This window comes from Vigna umbellata, chromosome 1 (assembly GCF_029865625.1).
Source record: "Vigna umbellata cultivar VRB3 chromosome 1, Vumbellata_1.0, whole genome shotgun sequence".
NCBI classification, from domain to species: domain Eukaryota; kingdom Viridiplantae; phylum Streptophyta; class Magnoliopsida; order Fabales; family Fabaceae; genus Vigna; species Vigna umbellata.
The window spans coordinates 52,296,335-52,318,168 of NC_142165.1; the positions used below are offsets into that span (position 1 = coordinate 52,296,335).

Genomic DNA, 21,834 nt, shown 5'->3' on the forward strand with positions numbered 1-21,834 from the left:
CATGCCCACCCACAAAATGAAAAATACTATTACTGTGTTAATTCTTAGTGCCTATTTCTTTTATAATTTCATGTGTTAATCTTAGTTATATTACATTTTTATAACTTTATTTCACATCATTAATTGTTTAAAACCACATAAAAATATAATTAACTATAAGGATATTAAATATATATATATCAAAATATTGATAAATAATAAAAATAAAAGTTTATATTAAGTTATATATTTACCTTTACTTTTTTATAGCTCTAATTTGTATTATTAATTGTAATAATATTTTTAAAATCAAGAATTTAATAAGATTCAAACATAACAAATAGTTAAAAATATTGTACTTCTAGTTATACAAGGGGTATAATTAAATTTAACCAGCTGTCGTCCCTAAATGAAGCTATTTTAGTATCTAGATTTACATTCTTAAACTAATAAGTGAAACTTATTCTTTTATATTTACTTACTCAAAATCTATCAACTATAATAATGTTCGAATTATAAAATATTCATAAACATTTTATGAACATCACATGAAAAGGAGGTTCGCATACAATTCAAAGACTTAAAAAACTATTATTAGATCTTTTATAATTTCCCGTTGAGATTCACTTTTTAAGCGATTTTCACGATATTTATTACACTTTTATGTTTCAACATTAATTGGGATCCCTAAAGTTTTTGTATAAATTATAATATAACAAGATAAATTTCATGCAAATTAGTTAAAAAGAAGTTCAAGAACTATGTCCAAAATTGGAAACAATCATTTATTGGAAAAATAACTTTAACTCAAATTGAGTAATAAAAAAGGAAAACAAAACTTCTTAAAAATAAATTACAAAAACAAAGTTTAGTAATGTTACATTACTCTATAAGTCCCTGAACAACTAGACAATTTTTAAGTAGGCCCCTTTTCTTAATTAGATCATTTAACTTGTATTTGTTTTTTAGTTAGATTTTCCATTTATAATTTTGATTCCAAAGAAAGAAAACTGTGACAAGTGAGGGGATTACAAATCAATTTCCTTTATTTATGCATGTAGAAGGTGTTATTTAAGGTGGTAACAGATTAAAAAAGATCACAGCACATATCATATCAAAAAAATCATACAAGTTTTTACAGAAGACAAATTCTTAAAATATTTTATACTAGGGTTAGTTAAACATTTGTATATTGGTTTCTTAACTTTTTAGAGCTCTTCCTAATGAAATTAAACTTTGGTTATTACATTTTAAAATATAGTTTAGCTTAACTTCTCTATTTATGAAAAATAATTAAAAGAACTAAAGTCAAACTCAATCTTAATAACTGAGTTTTGACGTCAAATTGGCTTTAAAGACACACTGAGCTCAGCAACCAAATTAGGTCATATTGAATAATTTTAGAACAGACAAGTCTTTCATCATATTTACTGTCAAATGAGATTAATTTACAGCATGACCAATCATTATAAAAGGAGTGGTATTATTTTCTTTCATGACATGACACTCCTTTTTTTCTAACAAATAAGAAGCGTCCATTTAAGTCTGATATAGCTCAGACTTTAAACTTATCAGCAACGAAAGAAATAGCTATCAGTTTTTATTAAAACAAGAAAAGTGTTTCTTTTCTTGTGCCCACTTTAGAAATAGAAAGAATGTTTTGATATATAAACCCTCCAAGAGAGAATGAATCAGGCAACGTGAAACTTATATATTTGTAAGAGAAAAACTAAAACAATTTGATTCTTATTACTTTATGCAAAAACCTGTGGAAGCAATAATTGTGACATCATGACAAAGCAGACTAAGGTACACAAGTATGAGCCGCAGAGTGAGGCAGCACCTATTGTGACATAATTGAAGAGTGAAGAAGGAGGAAATAGTTAAGACATTGGGTGTTTTTTCAACCAAGGTTCTTAATAATTTACAAGTAGGCTTTCACATCCAATAGCAATGGTAGCCAACATAAGATTACAAACAATTTCCACAAAACACTGCTACAAATTTCCCATCCTCACACCAGTGTCTCGAGCATAGGGAGGGGGACCATTATTATTAGCTTTTGAAAAACTAACGTAGTAGAGCTCCGAGGTTATGCCTGTCAAAACAATGAAGGCTGCTCCTGCTGCAAACACACCCTTCCTCAAGGTCTGACATGAAGGGGCTCTCTCTCCCATCAGATCACGGTACTTGGTGTGGTATGCATTCCTCACTGAACCAGCAAGCAGGCACGAAGCAGCAATGATAAATGTCACCCTGGATCATGCATCCAACAACAACATATCATGTTTTACAGTTGTGTTGTGAACAAGGGAAAACATCGTATCATATCATGTCTTGTATATTCTTTCATCACAAGAAGTGTTCTGTGATCGTTAACTCACCGCTTTCTTGTTTGAACCCTCACACCGTCAAACACGTTTCTTCTGACACTACCATCTCCAACATTGGTTTAACACGTATCCAACGCTTTTTACTACACTATTTTTGTCGGTTTAGAGGTGACACTTTCATATGGATGGACACATGCTGATATATATTGTTAACAAAATATTATACTATGTGTTATGTCTTGTGTTTCATGATTGTTAATTTCGCTAATAATGATGATGATGATGATGTAGTATATTTCATTTTGTTCACTGGTTTCAGATTTTTGTGCTGGAAATCATAAAAGCAATGTTGTTACGATGGAGAAAACCTTAGAGAAGTGAAAATGAGATTATATCTATATAAGTTATCAAAGAAAACAGAAAACAGAATAAGAATTCCATAAAACTAAATAGACCAGTTGATTCTGTGAATTGAAATAAAAAAGAATAATTTAGAGCAAACATGTAAAGTTCTGTTTGAAAGAGTATGATCCAAAAATGAACACTTACCAACTAGTGATGAATAAGCAAATTGCCCATGATCTGGATCCACTGGGTCTCATAGCTTTCCCACAGCACAGACATCTAGTTACAACCATAATGATCACTTGACTAGCGACTACGATGAACAATGACCCCACACCTAGGCCGGTTGCAATGTCAGAGTCATATTGACAGTACTTTCTTCCCGCAGTGTTTTCAGATAACGAGGCCTGTCAGATCAACAAATAGTTACACCGAATTCAAGTATTCCAACACTCCATAAATTGTTTCTGGTTTTGAGTTCTCATTCCATCTCAACTTCGCACCCTACTATGCAAGGAAACTATACAGCATGGCGAAAATGTTGAACTAGTAGCTATTAGTTTTGTGTACAATGAAAAGCTTTAATCCATACGAACTTTGTTTCCCTCAAATCACAAATAATGCAACTTGGAATTGCCGATGCAGTGCAACTAATGTATTCAATGCAAATATCAGTAGCTTTTCACCCTACGGAATTGTTGTTGAAAAACATTCCTAAAGTTTTGCTTTCCATTTTCTAGAAGTATAATTCAGGATCCAATCGTGAGGTAACATTGAAGGAACAAGTTGGCTCAACTTCCAAATCTTTTAAAATGAGAATAGCACTCTCACGTTGATTCGACACCAGAGAGATTAGCTATGTTTGGAAACGAAGGAAAATTATAAATCCACATCTTTGAATAATAGAAAGTGATCCTTAGCTGAAAAATAGTCTCTTTTAGTTACATTATACCATAGTAAAAACATAGGAACCATATCTAAAACAAAAATTATACTCTAAGAAGAACAAAAAAGGGAACTTGATGCAGACAATATGCTAGCTAGACATTGAAAACAAAAACATAAGTAAACTCCCTTCCCTCACAGAGAATTAAGTAAACATTTATGCATTAGTTGTTTTTAGATCGGATAAAAAACAATATTAAAGTGTTTTATTTTTATATCTGAAGAGCTTTTAGAAATAAGTTGAAACAACTTACAAATATAAGTTTTTGAAATACTTGCAAAGTGCCTTTGCCATAAAATGAGTATAAATAAGCCTTTCCAAACAAGGACGAATCTTTTTTAAGATAATTAATTTGGTAATTTTAGTAGCATCTTTATGATAGAAGATGAAATACAGATAGGACTAGAATGAATGGCCTTTTGAATATTGGAGTTAAAGTAAGTGGTCGATTGCAAGTAAAATTAAATTTCTCTACAAAAGATTAGAATTTATTAATAATGTAATAGCAATGTATAAATTACATATAATCTCCATTTCTTTCCGAAGTTAAATGTTTTGTCAATGAATACAAAAACAAGCCATATTTGGAAGCTTTTAAAATTAAGTCTATACAACTCGTGCTTGCCTTATTAGTAAACCAGGTTTAAATTTAGGCTTTCCCTTAGTTTTTAGATAAATAAAAGAAAACCTGTTTATATAACCAAACAACAGATAAAACAAAAACCTTGTGTTTGTAACTAAATAACTTGTTCAATGATGTTCTAATGTGTTGTACCTGAAGTGCATCAAATGCAACCTAAATGGACTGACCCTTCATAAGAGCTTGTATGCCATCATTTCTCAGGTTTAAACCCATCATGGTGTAAAATCAGCTATAATCACTTGTCTTTTTGCTTTTATGAGGTAGTGTTTGGTAATGTGTTAAAATCAGATAGAATTTGACACATGAGTTTGGTCTATTTTATATCCAATACGTTTTATTCTAGAAATAGAATAAACACATCACACGTGGTTATAAAATGGTACATCTTCATTCCACATAAAAGGAGGAAAATGAAATAAAGGGGAACTTAGAGTGTTCCACTCTGTTCTGTTCTGTCCATGAGCCAAATGCTACTTTAAAGTTTCTTAATAATTAAGTATGAGATATTTCAAAGAGAAAAAGATGATGTGGAGAGGATTATATACAATTGTAGTATATTATTACAGATCAGATTCTGCTTTTCTAGGCATTGATTTCACAGTCTCGTGAACCTTTTCTGGTTTAGATCTATACTCAGTAATGTAAGCCAACTTATATTCTTAACCACTAACTATAATAGGACAAACACTTGAAATTTCCTATATATTTTCTTTGATTGCCTAACTAGTGCTCCAAATCATCTTGTGAGTCTTCCTACCCACTTGAGCATGTATAAGTTTTTCCATTTTCAAAATGCAAGAACAATAAATGTTTTCATTATTATATAATAATGAGTAAGATCAAACCATAGTACCTTTTGCTGGATGTCAAAAGATGTTTTTTTAATCAAGTCTAGATCAAACTTTATATATTAATCTTTTACTATTAACTATTTAAATAAAAATTAAGCATTGTCATTTTTCTAGCTTCTATAGGGATTTATTTGAGAAAATTATTTTCACTATAGAGGTGAGAAAGGTAAATCTACAATGTATAATTATAAATAAATAATCAAAATTAAAAGCTTTTAAAATAGAACAATTACACACAACAATAAGATTTAAATAAGATTTTTAATCTTATAAAACGAATGGGTTTTAAATTTGGTATTTGTAAGAAATTAATTTAATTTCTCAAAAATTTAAAGTCATTGTTTTTTACTATTAGTTGGTCTTCATTAACTAATTAAATTAAAATATATATATATATATATATATATATATATATATATATATCTATCTCTAATTTTTTTACCCCTATAATAAATATTTTTTATCAACTTAAATTGATATTGGAGATGAAATAAAAAAAACTATATTTTAAATGGGTAAAAAATAAAGTATACAAAGATAATTCATTTACAGTTAAATTTAATGAAACCAAAATCATACATCCCCCATTCCAAATCCATTTCAGTCTGCATATAATGAAAAATAGTTAATACAAAATCACTTATAATTAAAAAAGAAAGAGATGGAAGTAGTAAAAACATCAGGAATATATTTTACTAAATTATATCAATTGAAAATCTCTTTATCAGTATGTAATAATCTGACAAAATTATTGTAGAATGGAGAAAGTGTTTTATGAGAGTTAAAAATCTGTTTAAAAAAATGATATAACTTTTGTAAACAAAAAACTCACATTATTTGTGTTATAATAATACCTTCACTGTATATGAAATCAAGGAAAACTCAGCCAAGAGAGAAAACAGACTAAAAACACAGTGAATTATCTGATCTTTTCACATAAAAGAAGAATATTATTATCACCTTCAGGGAAGACCAAAAGCAATCAGAAATTTTGAACTGAATTCATAACAGCTCTTTATCAGAACACAGAAGTAAACAACTGAATCCAGATATCCAAAGAAAAAAAAAACTGTGAATGAAGGAACAGAAGAAGAAAGTAACTCACAGTGTTCCTCCTCTGTTCTGCAGCAACAGCAAGAGCGAAAGCAATGAGATCAAACACAAACACCACCGCCAATAACAGAGACGAAGCCATAACTCTCAATATTTCTTCAGAAAACAAATTAATTAAAGTCAGAAAGATTAAAATATCGAAAGATTTACAATAAACAGCAAGAGAAACGCACCCGTTTGCTTTGATTTTTGATATGAGAGTGATTTTTCCTTTTTGAGAAGTAAATGGGAGCAGACTAAACAACCAAAACCATTAAAGTATGTAACTTTTGGATGTAATTTTAAGCTTTCGGATGTTTTAATTTAATTCTCCAACAGCGCCTATCTTTTTATTATATGCTACTTTTTATTATAAGTCACATCTTCTGTTATACATACTTCAAATTTAAATTATTTTAAACCCTCATATGCATGTACACACTTCATTTAAAATTCATTGAACCTAAATAAACATAAAAAACTTTAAAATGCTTTAATTATAAATAAAAGTGTCATATTTAGATTTCTTTCTTTTCTCCTTTATTTAATTTAAATACGTAAATGTAATTACAGTGCTTTGGTGCCTAACAATTTAATAATAATTTTATGTGTCACTTTGCTTCGCACCGAAAATTTTGTTTTCTATTATATGATCTTGATTTTGTTTTGTTAACCATAATTTATATAGATTTTAATATTGTGCGGGGTACAGTGGCGTTAGTGGCGTTTGTGCTGTCAGGGTTTAATTTGAGAGGGTTACTTCTATACTACTTATTATTTTTACTGCCACATTCTTTTTAAATTTTAAAACTATTCTTTATATTTAAAAATATCATATATTTCACATCTTTTCTTTAACGAATATGCTCATATCTATTGAGAATTTATTTTATTTAGTTTTTAATTTATTAATTTATTCTATTTTAAATTAATATATAAATATTATTTAATTTTTTTAAAATTTATTATATAATTATATATAAATTAATTTTAGTTTATTTAATAAAATAATTATTATTAATTTATTTTATATATTATTATTTAAATAAATATTTAAATATTTTTATAAATCTACTTAAACGGATGTGTCACATCCGTTGAGGTTTTTCCTTTTTAGTTTTTAGTTTATTAATTTATTGTAATTTAAATTAATATATAAATATTATTACGTAATTATATATAAATTAATTTTATTTTATTTAATAAAATAATTATTATTAATTTAATTTATATATTATTATTTAAATAAATATTTAAATATTTTTTATTAAATCTACTTAAACGGATGTGTTACATCCGTGTGGCGACATCCGTTGAGGTTTTTTCTTTTTAGTTTTTAGTTTATTAATTTATTGTAATTTAAATTAATATATAAATATTATTTAATTTTTTTAAAAAATTTATTACGTAATTATATATAAATTAATTTTATTTTATTTAATAAAATAATAATTATTAATTTAATTTATGTATTACTATTTAAATATTTTTTGTAAATCTACTTAAACGGACGTGTCACATCCGTCGTTAACCGTTGAGATTTTTTTTTTTTAGTTTTTAGTTTATTAATTTCTTGTATTTTAAATTAATATATAACTATTATTTATTTTTTTAAAATTTATTACGTAATTATATATAAATTTATTTTATTTTATTTAAAAAAAATAATAATTATTAATTTAATTTATGTATTATTATTTGATAAATTATTTAAATACTTTTTATAAAATTATTTAAACGAATGTGCCACATCCGTTAAGGTTCTTTTTTAAAATAAAAACAATAAACTAAAATATAAAATATGTAAACGAATGTCAACATCCGTTGAAGGTGGAACGATGTTGACATCCGTTTTATAGCAAGGACAAATTAGGTATGGGGTGGTGTAAGGAGCATTTGATGGTGGTGAAGGGAGCAACATTCTTAGTTTGAAGGTGTTGGGCTTGATCAATTGTGTGCGATGAACATGATGATCAATGATGTTTCATCTTCCTTCGTGAGATTTAACTCGTTAAAAGCATGATGTCGCTTCGGCGGTTCGATTCACATCCTTAATTACTGGGATTTCATTTACTTAGTTAAAACTGATGAATGCATCATGGAGATATTTTAACTAGTATAATAAGATTATTTTAAAATTAATTTTTAAAAATTAGATTTATTTATTATTATTTTGTATTTGTTAAATAGGTATAGATAGTAGTTTTTGTATCAAGTTTATTGAGTTTAATGAAATTAGATAATGTAAAGATTGAAAGGTGAAGAAAAAAATGTGTACTTTTGGAATTCATTAAGTCCAATTGAATTTTGTAGGACGTAAAAATGTTGATATATTGTATAAATCATGAGATCTCATTCTTTAAAGAGTGATAAGTTAATTAGATTAAGGATTTGATGATTTCTTTATTGTTTTAATTATATAGAGAGAATTTATAATACATTAAAGGCGTGATATTAGTTGTGTTTATACATATTTTATGTAAAGAATTTTTTGTGTTACGATAGGTTGTTTTTTTTTTCATTTTATTTTTATGTCTTTTTTTATTATTGATAATTATGAGGTTCTTTAAGTTGACATATTTTATGAAAGACAATACATTGTGTCGAATTCACGACTTATAAGACATATAAATCATCAATTTTAACTAAATTTTTAAACATTATGTGAGACTTTAAAAAAGAGTGAGAATTGAGCTCATAAACTTCAATTACAAAAGTTTCTTTTCTTGAATATTTGCACATTCATATTCTAGTGCTCCGTGACGAAATAAATGTATTAAGCAATAATATAGTCTATATTTTTTATTTTTCTTCTTTTATTATTGATGTTTGAAGGATGGTGATTGAAATGGTGGAATCATGAAAAAAAGTTAGTAATCACAGAATATGAATGAAGAGAGTACCAAACACAGGATAAGGATAAGGATTAAAAGAAGTCAAACCTAAAGAAAAGATGACGTGTTACTAAATGATTGAGAAAACTTGAGAAAACAAGCAATAACTTAGTTAATTTACCAAGAATTAATATAATTTCTAAAGTACAAAAATTAACCACAAATTTGTTTACAACCCTTTCTGATCAAGAATGAAATAAAAATAGAAATATGAATTTATTAACTAAAGAATTGATAGAAATTATTTTTATTGAAATATTTTTATATTTTATTTATAATCGTTCATTGATTGTTGTATTATTAATATTATTTCATTTTTTAATATTAAGATTGTTAAAGAAAAACATTGCAGGCTTCCAAAAACATTAAAAATCACAAATTAATTTATTGTATGATACATAATCGATTATTTTTTGTTACTCATGTTTTTCAAAGGAAATAATTATGTGTCTTATCTCTTTTTTCTATTCTACCAAATTCAATTAGCAATTTTCTTCTATTTATATGATGTAACGGGAGAGGGAGAGATAAGTAAAGGAGAGCAAAACAAATGCACAAAATATAAGGAAGGTGAAAAAAAGAAGGAAACGTAAACATAAAAAAGAGGAAATTACTATAAACAAAGAAGAAAATAAAAATAAAAAAGAAAGATAAAAGAAAGAAGAGATGAAAGAAAAAAAGACATGAATATAGATCTCAAATAAAATTGATTATCTTGTATTAGTATAGTGTTTAGTTTGTGAAAAAAAAAACGAAAGTAGAATGAATGGATGTTAAAGAAAGAAAGAAAAATTAATAAAAAAGGCAATAAAATCTAGGTTGTTTATTATAAGAGAAAATAAAATTAGAAATAAAACGAAAGATGATAAAAAGGTGAAAGTATTTGGAAATGATCAAATTATCTCACTAATAGGTCATCCAATATTTATATACAATATTTCCTTCTATTCTAGAATACTAATAGCATAAAAGACAAAATAACAAAAGCAGAATGGACAAAAAGAAAAGGAGTGGTGCGGCAGAGTGGTGCGGAGATTGCAAGTTTGTTATAAAGGAATATAGTACAAGTTTGTTAGCCTCCCGCAAGCTGGAGAGGGGTGTCAACCATCTCTAGCTTGGACAAGTTTGCATGGAATGGCTGAGGAGGAAGAGCTTTGGTGAAGATATCAGCAAGTTGTCGAGATGATGGAACAGGAAGGAGCTTCATTAATCCTGCTTGTGCTTTTTCTCGAACCAAATGGCAATCTATCTCCAAGTGTTTTGTTCTTTCATGAAAGACTGGATTTGCAGCAATGTGTAAAGCACTTTGATTATCACAATAAAGTGCTGCGGACTTAGAACACTGAATTTTGAGATCATTGAGAAGGTAAGTTAACCATTGCAACTCACAGGTACTAGTAGCAAGTGCTCTATATTCTGCTTCGGAGGAAGAACGAGACACAGTATTCTGTTTTTTGGTTTTCCAAGAAATTAAAGAGTTCCCTATGAAGAAACAATAACCTGTGACTGATCGGCGTGTGGAGACGCAAGTTGCCCAATCGGCATCACTAAACCCAATTAGGTGGATAGGGGAATTCCGTTTGAAGTAGAGCCCCTTGTTTGGACAACCTTTCAAGTATTTAAGAACTCTGTTTGCAGCACCTAAATGAGACGTTGCAGGATTTGCCATGAACTGACTTAATTGCTGAGTCGCAAAGACGATGTCTGGACGAGTCGTTGTGAGGTAAATCAAACGACCAATGAGTCGCCTATAGGATAGGGGATCATCAAGTATTTCACTTGAATTAGCTTGTTTTAAGCGAAGAGAGCTATCCATAGGAGTGGAACTCGGTTTACAACCCAATAATCCTGAATCTGAAAGCAACTCAAGGCAGTATTTCCGTTGAGATACAAAGATGCCATCATCAGACCTACTTACTTCTAACCCAAGAAAAAATTTGAGTTCTCCCAAATCTTTAATTCGAAAAGTAGATTGAAGTATATGCTTGAGCTTTGTTATTTCAATGGGAGAGTTGCCAGTTAAAACAATATCATCAACGTATATCAATAAACCAGTAAATTTCCCTTTTTCATGCTTGATAAACAAGCTGTGATCAGCATGTGATTGAGAATAACCAGATGAGAGAAGAAGGTTAGAAAGTTTCTCATACCATTTTCTACTTGCTTGTTTTAGCCCATAGAGAGATTTTTTGAGCTTGCAACATTGTGAGGATTCATACCCATATAGACCTTGAGGAAGCGTCATGTAAACTTCCTCGGACAAGTCTCCGTGTAGAAATGCATTACTAACATCCAATTGCTGCAAACACCAATTATTTATGGAAGCTAGGGCAAGGATAACTTGTATGGTAGTCATTTTAACCACTGGAGAAAAGGTTTCAAAGAAGTCTATCCCTTCAACTTGGGAGAATCCTTTTGCAACAAGCCTCGCCTTATATCGTTCCACACTCCCATCTGGTTTTCTTTTGATTTTGTAAACCCATCTACATCCTATGGGCTTGACATTCTTAGGAGTTTCCACAATCTCCCAAGTTTTGTTTAGCTTTAAAGCCTCAATTTCATCCTTCATGGCTTCTTTCCAACACGGCTTCAAAATTGCTTCTTGATAGCTTCGGGACTCAATCTCAGAAATAAGGTTCATGACATAATGACGCTCAGACTCAGTAATGGAAGAAAGAACAGATTGAATAGGATACCTGCACGTTGATGATGATTGATTTGATTTGGTCTCTATGTTGTAGCAAACAAAATCCGCAAGTTGAACATTAGGTTTAGAGCCACGAGTGGTTCGTCTTGGTATGAAAGGACTAGGGTTTGGATGAGGTGATGAAGAGATATGTGGTGAGATTGACTGGGATGGAGAAGTTGACGGTGAAATTTGTGGAGAGGGTGAAGTTGTTGGAGAAGGTAAGGTTTGAGGTGAAATGGAAGTGTGTGATGGAAGTGGGTCCTGAGGTGTAAAATGGAGGGGATCAAAGTCATGGAAGGTTTTGATATGTGGAGGAAATAATTTTTCTTTTCCTTTTTCTTGGGCTTCGTGTTTGTCAGTAAAAGGAAAGTGGGACTCATAGAAAACAACATCTCTAGAGACAAATATGTCTTTGTTTTGTAAGTCTAAAATAATATAGCCTTTTGTGCCAAATTGATAGCCGAGAAAAACTCCTTCTCTAGACCTTGGATCAAATTTCTGTTTGGGTCCAGTGGTTGAAGCATAACATAAAGAACCAAAAACTCTAAGCATGGAAAAATCAGGTTTTTGGTTATGTAAAAGTTCGTAAGGAGTATGTTTCTTTGTAACTAGAGAAGGGATACGGTTAATAAGATACACTGCATGTTTTATTGCATAAGACCAAAGATGTTTGGGCAGTTGAGATTGAAACATGAGAGCACGTGCCACATTAAGAATATGTTGGTGTTTTCTCTCAACTCGCCCGTTTTGTTGAGGGGTATAAACACAACTGGTGTGATGTATAATCCCTTTTGAAGCAAAAAAATCTTTAAGAAAAAATTCTGGACCATTATCCGTCCGAATACATTTTATTCTGGAATCAAATTGATTTTCAACTAGAGAAATGAAATTTTGAACATATATTTTTACTTCGGATTTAGATTTCAATAAGACAATCCAAGTATATCTACTAAAATCATCCAAGATAGTTAAAAAATATTTTTCACCATGAATTGAGGCCTTAGAAAAAGGTCCCCAAATGTCCATGTGCACCAAATCAAATTTTTTTGAAGCTCTACTATCACTAAGGCAATAAGGCAATTTTCTTTGTTTTGAAAAATGACAAATGTCACAATTTTCATTAATATGTTTTGGAATAAAAGGAAATTGTTCACATAACATATTTAATTTGTTTCCTGAGAGATGTCCTAATCTATAATGCCAAAGGTTGGAGTTGGAGATGGTATTGGTAGCACTTTCATTAATGGAAGGTTGGTTTGGTGATAGAACCTTGGCTTCTTTATGGACTTGCAAATGATAGAGACCTTGTTGAAGATTAGCCAAACCAATCATCCCCAACGTACGCTTGTCCTGGATAGTGCAAAAAAAATCATGGAAGATAAGGATATATTTATGAGTCAGTATGAGTTTGGATATGGATAAAAGATTAAAATGAAAGTCCGGAACAAACAAAACATTGTGAATAATAAATTCTGGAGAAAAAATTACTGTTCCAGATATATGGGCTATAACAATTGACTTATCAGGTAAACTTATTTGTATTGGTTTAATGTTAGAATAATTTGAAAAGCAATTTAGAGAAGATGCAACATGATCTGTGGCTTTCGAATCTATGATCCAGGGGACATTGTGAGTGGCGGAGGAGGTGTGGTGTGGGTTAGTGCAAAAAACAAAGGATATACCACTGGACTCAGGATTTGGAGCGTGGATGAGATTCACTCTATTGGGCTGAACGAGAGAATTAGGCCCTGTTACATCAGAAGCATTCTTTTGTTGCTGTGGTTGGAGCAAAGACATTAGGGTTTGATATTGGGCATGGGTCAAAGTGATGGGGCCTCCCTCCTTCTCTGAACCGTTGCCTCCTTCGGTGGGTTCGATCACAACAGCACTGTTAATGGAGGAAGAGCCAGAAGCATCGCGATTGAACTTCGGCCTCCCTGGGTATCGAGGATGACCAGGGGGATAACCATGTTTTCCCCAACATACGTCAATAGTGTGTCCAGGACGGTGACAATAGGAGCATTTCTTGTTGGAGGCTCCTTTGACAGTGGGAGAAGGACCAGAGCCACGCCCTTTGCCGGAGAAAGAGTGATTTGCTGCATTCACAAAGGTGTTAGGTTCAGTAAGCGTAGGTGAAACGAGTTGTCGTTCCTGCTGGACAACCATGGAGAAGACACGGTTGATAGAGGGGAGAGGATCCATCAAAAGGATTTGTGAACGCACAACAGAGAAGCGTTCGTCCAAACCTTTGAGGAATCGGATTATGAAATCCTGTTGGTGGTAAGTTTTGGCAAAACACGAGCAAGAAGAAAAGGGCCTGTAGTTATCGAGTTCTTCCCAGAGGGTCTTCAGTGCAGTGAAGAACTCAGAGACAGAACGAGTTCCTTGAGAAAGACTATAAATTTCTTCCTGGAGCGCTGCGATTCTGAGAAGATCACCTTGCGAAAAACGTTCGCGAAGGTCATTCCAAATGTCTATGGCACATTCGAGGAAAATAACGCTTTGGGCAATGGAGGGAGTAATCGAGTTGAGTAACCAAGACATGACAAGGGTATTGCACCTTTCCCAAGCAGAATAAAGGGGTTCTTCAACCTTAGGGACGAGGATGGTGCCTAACAAGAAAGCCATCTTGTTTTTTGAGATTAAAGCCATTCTAATGGCACGAGACCAGGACTGATAGTTTGTGCCATCAAGGACAGGGGTTATGGAGACAGAGGAAGGTCCTTCACTAGGGTGGATGAAGAAGGGACTTGATGGGTTCATGGTGGGATCAGTGGCTTCATGACCACGATTTTCTGTTTTAGGACCTTCATTATCGGAGTTCTTTGGACTAGGAGGAGGAGTAGAAGACATTTCGAAGGAATAAGCAGAGCTCCAGGAGGGAGCTCTGATACCATAAAACGAAAGATGATAAAAAGGTGAAAGTATTTGGAAATGATCAAATTATCTCACTAATAGGTCATCCAATATTTATATACAATATTTCCTTCTATTCTAGAATACTAATAGCATAAAAGACAAAATAACAAAAGCAGAATGGACAAAAAGAAAAGGAGTGGTGCGGCAGAGTGGTGCGGAGATTGCAAGTTTGTTATAAAGGAATATAGTACAAGTTTGTTAAGAAAAAAATATAGATCATCTTTATTTTCTTTTATAAATGGTAAAAGTGAAAACAAGAGCAAATATATTAAAAATTACAAATACTCTAAATAAAAATAGAAAGAGCTAGCATTAATACAATCCTTTACTAGGTTATTTTTTCTATTTTTTACTTTCTAGCCGAAATTGAAGGAAAAGCACTTACAAATGAGATTCAAAGTTTTTTTTTCTTTTAAAAATTAATTTATATATACTTATAAGTCTTTGTTGACATCAAAGCATTTAAGCATTTAAGGTGGTATCACCCACCAGCTCAACCAAAAACACTATTAACTCTTCATAAAAAACATCAATAATCCCCCACTCTCACGTTTTTGTTTCACAGAACATTTTAGAGCATGTATAAGCATGTGACAATATTGTATCAAGACATAAATTGTGCAAATACATCAATTTCAATCAATTATAGAACATAGATATATTGAAAAAGAAACAATTAATAATATGTGATCAATAAACCGAATAACCAAATTCCAAATCATGGAATTTATAACCCCTGTTAAATAGTAATCGATTGATTCTCAGTTGCAATCGACTTCATTGCTTTCCATTTGAGTTAATCTCCAGTTGTTCATCCAGAAGCAATTTTCCTGCAAAACCTTTCAAGATCTTTTCCAGATCAAGCATTTTAGAATTATTGTAATACAAGAATTATTACAGGTATAATTTGTGTGTGTAAATGTATGAATGCAATAGTAAACATTAAAGCAATCAACTTCATGCATAACACAATCGACTTAATCAATACAAATTGAATTTAAGCAAAATATCTGATTTCATTAATTCTCAAAAGATATTACAATCAGATTAACCAATATAGAATGGCATAAAAAGCCATTAACAAAACAAGCACTAAAAACAAACAAAACATCCAAACAAACAAATTATTTATACTTTCTTCTTATTCTTTTTCAAATAGGTTCCAAGAAGCTTGTCATTGTTGCTCTCTTCAACAACATTCTCATCCTCTTCCATTCCATCACTATCATCAGGTGTACTCCCTTCCTCATCCGATTGATCTTCATCATTATCTTCAGTAACTTCATCCTTGAACCTCCAACCTTCTGGTGTATGTTGCATTCCCATCTTGTGTAGAGCAGCTTTGTTGATCAAGCTTGTTTGGTTGTAGGACTCACTTGATTCACCAATGTAGTCAACTCCGAAATGAATAAGGATCTTGGAAATGAACACACAGTACAACAACTTTGCTTATTCAAGACGGGTAACTTTCAGCATGTTATCAGAAAATTGCTACAGGCCAGTCTACTTGAATGTTTTCTTTGAAAGCCTTCAGCAGATATAAGTCTTCTGTAGTAGCCTGAGCATGATTACTTCCTCTTGGCATTAAGATCTAGGAAATGACGAAGACTGTTAGTCTATCGTCCTTCATCATACCACCCGTTTTGTAGTGAGAATAGTCTCGAATATCGTTAGGATTTCTCAGGCTATCCTGATATACAGAAAACTTGTGAAAACCATCCACACCAAGATGGCATCTTTCACCTTCCATTTTGAGTCCAGCTATCTCCGTCCAAACTTCTTCAGTAAGTTTGATATCAACTCCCTTGACTCTGGAGCACAATGTTCCTTCACTTATTCTCAAATTGCAATAAAATACTCTGACAAGTTCAGGATACCATGGATCAGCCAATTCCACAAACTTATTTACGCCCTGGCGTTTTAGCCAGTTTTGGAACTGAAAACCTTCTTTCCTGAAGAAGCTTATCTTCAGAAATTTGTGTGTAGTAAGACTCCTCCTTTTCCAGCAGTCAATGAATTTTGATTGAATGTCGACATCGCTCATCCACCCATCAAGGTGTGAAGATCTTCTCATGTTCTTGATACCCACGGTTTTCACCCTTTTTCTCTGAGATGAGCTTGAAGCCATTTGTGGATAGTGATTGCAAGAGCTTGTAGAGAATTTAGGAATAGAGGATTCGAATGCAGCAGAGAGAGTACATGACAGGTTATCTCATTCTAGGTTTTAATAAGCCAAAAACAATTTGGAGGGAACGCAGAAAGATTCATTTTCGCACCAAAAACAGACATTGTCAAATTTCAAATTTTCAAGACTAAAGAAAGCACCTAACAGAGAATTTTAGTCGATTTTATTTATGCAAAAGTCGATTCCATGTTTCACTTAATATTTCAAAACAGAGAAACACAACACACAGAAGATATTCGACTTAACAAATAATGGAATCGATTAAAAGTCGGGCAAATAGATTTTCACATAAAAACAATCTCGATCAATCAATCAACAATCATACATTCATCAAACAATCATTCAAACAAATATCATGCATGATGCAGTGAGATAATAATCGTTACCACTTGTAGATACTCAAGAACTTTGATATCATCAAGTTAGCTCATCCTTGAGTTGTGCATTGCTACAGCAGCCTCTGTTATCCTGCAAAACAATTTAAATTTTTCGATGTTGGTACCCATTTGAATTTGGGTCCTTGCTTGTTAGTTGCAAAAAGTTGTTCCTTGGGAACCCATTTGTATTTTCCCTTTGGAACACCAACATTTCTAAAATAGTAGTTTCTTACTGTGTGACCAAGTGTATTGCAGTAAAAGCATGCATTAGTAGTAGGTTTACTCAGATCAATAAATTTCTTTAAGTTTATCCTATTACTTTTAGCCTTATAACCAATCCCTTGTCTGTAGATAGCTCTTCCAGATGATCTCAACACAACATCAAGATTTTCTTTGCCTTGAGTGAATTTTGCCAATGTGTTGGTTAAGTACTCAATTTTCTCAACATGTAGAGGACAATTATCACACTCTTTCTCAACAACTTGTACTTTGGTCTTTACTGTCTTTGCAGATTTCAGAGTCTCTTCAAGATCTTTTTCAAGCTTTTCATTTTCCTGCATAAGATTATCAATTCTGTATATAATCTCTTCTCTCAGATGATAATCGATTCACTTTGTACTGAAGTCGCATGGCCTCTACATGAATTTCCTGAAATGCATCCAGTAGCATGTAGTACTTGACTTCTATTGGTTCATTTTTGAATTCACGATCACTATCATCTTCTGATTGTGCAGAGTCTGCCATGAAGCAGATATTTGATTCTTCTTCGCGATCACAGTCTTCATCACTTGAAGAGTCTGAGTCATTGTTTTCCCAAGCAATATATGCGCTTTTCTGCTTCTTGCTCTTGTCTTGAGGAAATCTCCTGCTTCCTCTTTGCTTGATTTTCAGGTCTGGACATTCAAGCTTGATATGTCCTTCTTTTCCACACTCATAACACTGAACAACATTTGATCTTGCAATTTTCTTTCACTTTCCAGTACCTGCATGGTCAGTAAATTGACTTTTGTTTTTCATGAATCGATTGAATTTTCTTACCACCATGCTCATCAATTCTTTTTACTACAAAATCCACAGTCTTTGGAGTTTTTCTGCTTGTAGCTTTTAAGGCAATAAACTTCTTTTCTTCAATTTCTTCCTCTTCTTTTAGTCTTCCAAGTTCAAGCTCATGTTCTCTTAGCTTGCCAAACAAGGTAGCTATATTCATGCTTGTAAGATCTCTGATTCAGAAATTGCAGTAACCTTCAGTTGCCAACTTCTGTTTAGACTTTTCAAGATCTTGATGTTGATATCTTCCTTGTCAAACACTTTTCCTAGAGCCATGAGGTGGTTGACTATATGCGTGAATCTTTTATGCACCTCGTAGATAGTCTCACCAGCCTTCATTCTGAATAATTCATACTCTTGTATTAGTGAATTCTTTTTGGCCCTTTTCACCTCATTTGTTCCTTCATGAGTTACCTCCAAGACTTCCCACATTTCCTTAGCCGTTTTGCATTGGGATATCCTGAAAAACTCATCCATAGTTAGTGTAGAAGCAATTACATTTCTAGCCTTAACATCATATTATGCTCTACGGTTCTCATCTTGAGTCCATTTAGAAAAAATTTTCAAAACAACTTTTCCATTCAAAACATGAGTGGGTTCATATGGACCGTTTATGAATGCATACCAAACACCTTTGTCCACGGATTCAAGAAAGATTTGCATCCGAATTTTCCAAAAAGCATAGTTTTCACCAGCAAATAGAGGTGGTCTATTTATTGATGCACATTCACCAAAGGTTTGAAAATTAGAAGCCATTTTCCAGGATCAGTCGATTTAACATAAAACATAATCGACTAGTTTTTCAAATATCTTATGAAAACTAGCTCTGGTGCCAATTGTTAAAATAAAATGGCTTAATTTTCAACACCAAGAGGGAGGCGAATTGGTGAAACACAAAAACAACGTTTTCTTTAAATCTTTTTCTCAAAGTAGTGTAGTGAAAAATGACCTTTGTAGTGCAGTGAAATATAGTCGAATGCGTGAAAAATAAAGTCGACTGAATGTAACAAAGTAGGGATAGAAAGATCAAACGCTGAGTTTTTATACTGGTTCGGCCAAGCCTACATCTAGTGTCCTTACACCACAAGAAGCAAATGCACTATAATGATTAAGGATTTTACAACAGGGCTTTTATAGAGACCTCCACGTCAAAAATATAAAACACCTCTCTAACCCTCTAATCAAAATATAAACATACAACAAAAAGACCAGCAACAAGAATCCCCTCTTCTGCTGTCTACACCCTTTGAGAAACCCCTTAAAGTCAAGAACGTTGCACGCTCTTCTTCCTGTAATCACAATAGGGAATTGACCCAATCTTCAATAGATTGTCAACTTTGATCTTTTACTAAACACCACTCTGTGCAGATTTGATCAGCTCTTTCAAAGCACAACAATTTTGCTCTTCAAGAAATCACAAGAGATGATCACCACGGTCTTCTTCTTTGATTCTTGGAGCTTTTCCACGTTCTGTAAGATAACACTAATCTATAATGAATATGAAAATGTTAGAATTCACACAAGTTCTTACATAATTCAAATTTGCGTCTATTTATAGTTTTTCACAATTCTGACGCTCTCAAGTCAACTTAGCTACTAATGCAGTCGAATACAACACTTCAGTTAAAGCAGTTAGCAGCAACAAATGCAGTTAATTGAATGTACAATTAATGCAGTTGAATCACAATAAATGCTTGGTCAACATATTTAAAAATATAGTTGTTGTAACATTTAATTCAAACATTAACAGAATTTCAAAACTGTAACAGACTTAGTCGAATGCAGGTTGCATGTAATCGACTATACAACATAGTTAAACAAAGTTCTAAAAAACTTTCTCTTCAAAAATTCTCACAGCACACTTTGAAAAAGTTTATGCAAAGCCACGAGTTTTAATCGATTTACTTCATAATGAAGTCGACTTAAAACTGCTGTTTTGCCACATATTATAAGTTCAACAAAAGTGCTTGTGGTTTTCCTTTTCTAAAACATATGTCATGCATTCACAGATAAGATCTCATGTAAAACACAGTGAATTGCATCAATGACAGAATCAACACAAACATGTTCTTAAATAATCATAAACATGAAAGCTATGAACATGTAACACATAAACATCACATGTGTTATTAATTATGTGTTGTCATCATAAAAAACCAGAAGCTCTAAGATTGTAGGTTCAGCTAAACTAGTGCTCCCCCTATCAACAATTTCAACAACTATGATAGGTGAAAGAAAATAGAAATTCTGGCCAAGTGAAGACCAACATTTTTATTTATAAAAAAAGGAAATGTCATACTGAATACCTTAGTATTGATGTATTCGTATCCAAGGATTTGAATGAGCTGTCGGGAGGGGAGGCAACGAGTTAAGTCGTTGATCACGCTTATCGCCTCCACCTCCTCTGGTGTCATTAGGAACTTATGCCCTGAAGTCAACCTTTTGGGATTCTCGGTCCAATATAGGGGTACTCAGGCCGACCACCTTCATTAAAAATTTCGGTCGATCAACTTCCTTTATTACACGACCTTGAAATACTTATTCTTGAACCCCTAGAAGGAGATCGAGTATAGCTCAAACAACCACTTCCCGTGCTTAGATATGAAGGAGAACCAACCCCTATTTGTGTTTGGGTACGTGCGGAAGTAATGATGAAAAATGGCTGGAGTGGGAGTGAAAGTAAGGTCAAGGTCGGCGTGAATCACCACGAACGCTTGCATAAATTCCTAGCCGTTTGGGTGAAGTTGGGTGGGTGCCACGTTCAGTTCCCTCAGCAAATTTATGTGGAAATCATCGAAGGGGAAGTTGCACGTAAATCTCGTTGAACGGGTAAGCACACATAAAGAAGAAGTCATCGCGGCTGCTCCCCTTCCCATGGAACACCTTCTCGTTCCCCATGCACACCATCAACTTGATAAGAGGGATGTCTGCATAAGTCTTTAAAAGGCAGATCCATTCATCCTAATGTTTTATCTTGCTCCTCATTCAAAAGCATGTCACAAATTCCCTCATGTCGTGGGATGCCCAACCATAGCCATGGATAATAAGAAGAGTTTGGCCAGACTCCACTCTCTAGTTGGTTGTGTTGATCTCCAGCCATTAAAAAAAAGAAACTCATGACCCTAATACGAGTATCCTTATTATTATATACATTGGTCACGTTGTCAGTCGAACCTTTATCTCGCTTGGTTGACTCAAAGATAAAGGAGTAGATAGACCATGGCATCGACGAAGACAAGGCATCATCATCGTATCCTCGACTGCCCCTTCCCGAAGACTCCTCAAACGAAGACAAGTTCACGGTCAACATTATTACCTGAAAAGAAGATAACACTTGGTGGAAAGAGAAGGTTGAGGAAAATAGTGAAAATGACGGGGAAGGCAAACCCCTATTGATAGCTAACCAACCCCTCTCCCCTCGAGTGATATCGACCGTGAGATTAAGCTGAGATCCCAAGGTCCAGATCACGTAATCCTACGGATTCTGTCAAGCACGACCCGCGAAGTGTTTCACACCTTTTTCTAATGATATTT

General features: G+C 32.6%; 2 protein-coding genes across 2 annotated transcripts; both read right to left on the reverse strand.

Moving 5' to 3' along the window:
* Nucleotides 1-1,693: 1,693 nt before the first annotated feature.
* LOC124848606 (1,3-beta-glucan synthase component (DUF1218)) lies at nt 1,694-6,534 on the reverse strand. The gene is made up of 4 exons (XM_047326324.2): nt 6,384-6,534; nt 6,203-6,306; nt 2,862-3,064; nt 1,694-2,235 (listed from the first exon to the last, which is right to left on the reverse strand). Exons 2-4 carry the CDS (start codon nt 6,290-6,292, stop codon nt 1,977-1,979), a joined length of 552 nt encoding a protein of 183 aa, XP_047182280.1. The 5' UTR covers nt 6,293-6,306; nt 6,384-6,534; the 3' UTR covers nt 1,694-1,976.
* Nucleotides 6,535-10,105: 3,571 nt separating this feature from the next.
* On the reverse strand, nt 10,106-14,625 carry LOC148205718 (uncharacterized). The gene is made up of 3 exons (XM_088105069.1): nt 13,261-14,625; nt 13,042-13,122; nt 10,106-12,033 (listed from the first exon to the last, which is right to left on the reverse strand). The coding sequence occupies exons 1-3, from the start codon at nt 14,623-14,625 to the stop codon at nt 10,156-10,158; spliced, it is 3,324 nt and encodes a 1,107-aa protein (XP_087961195.1). The 3' UTR covers nt 10,106-10,155.
* Between the last annotated feature and the right edge of the window lie 7,209 nt (nt 14,626-21,834).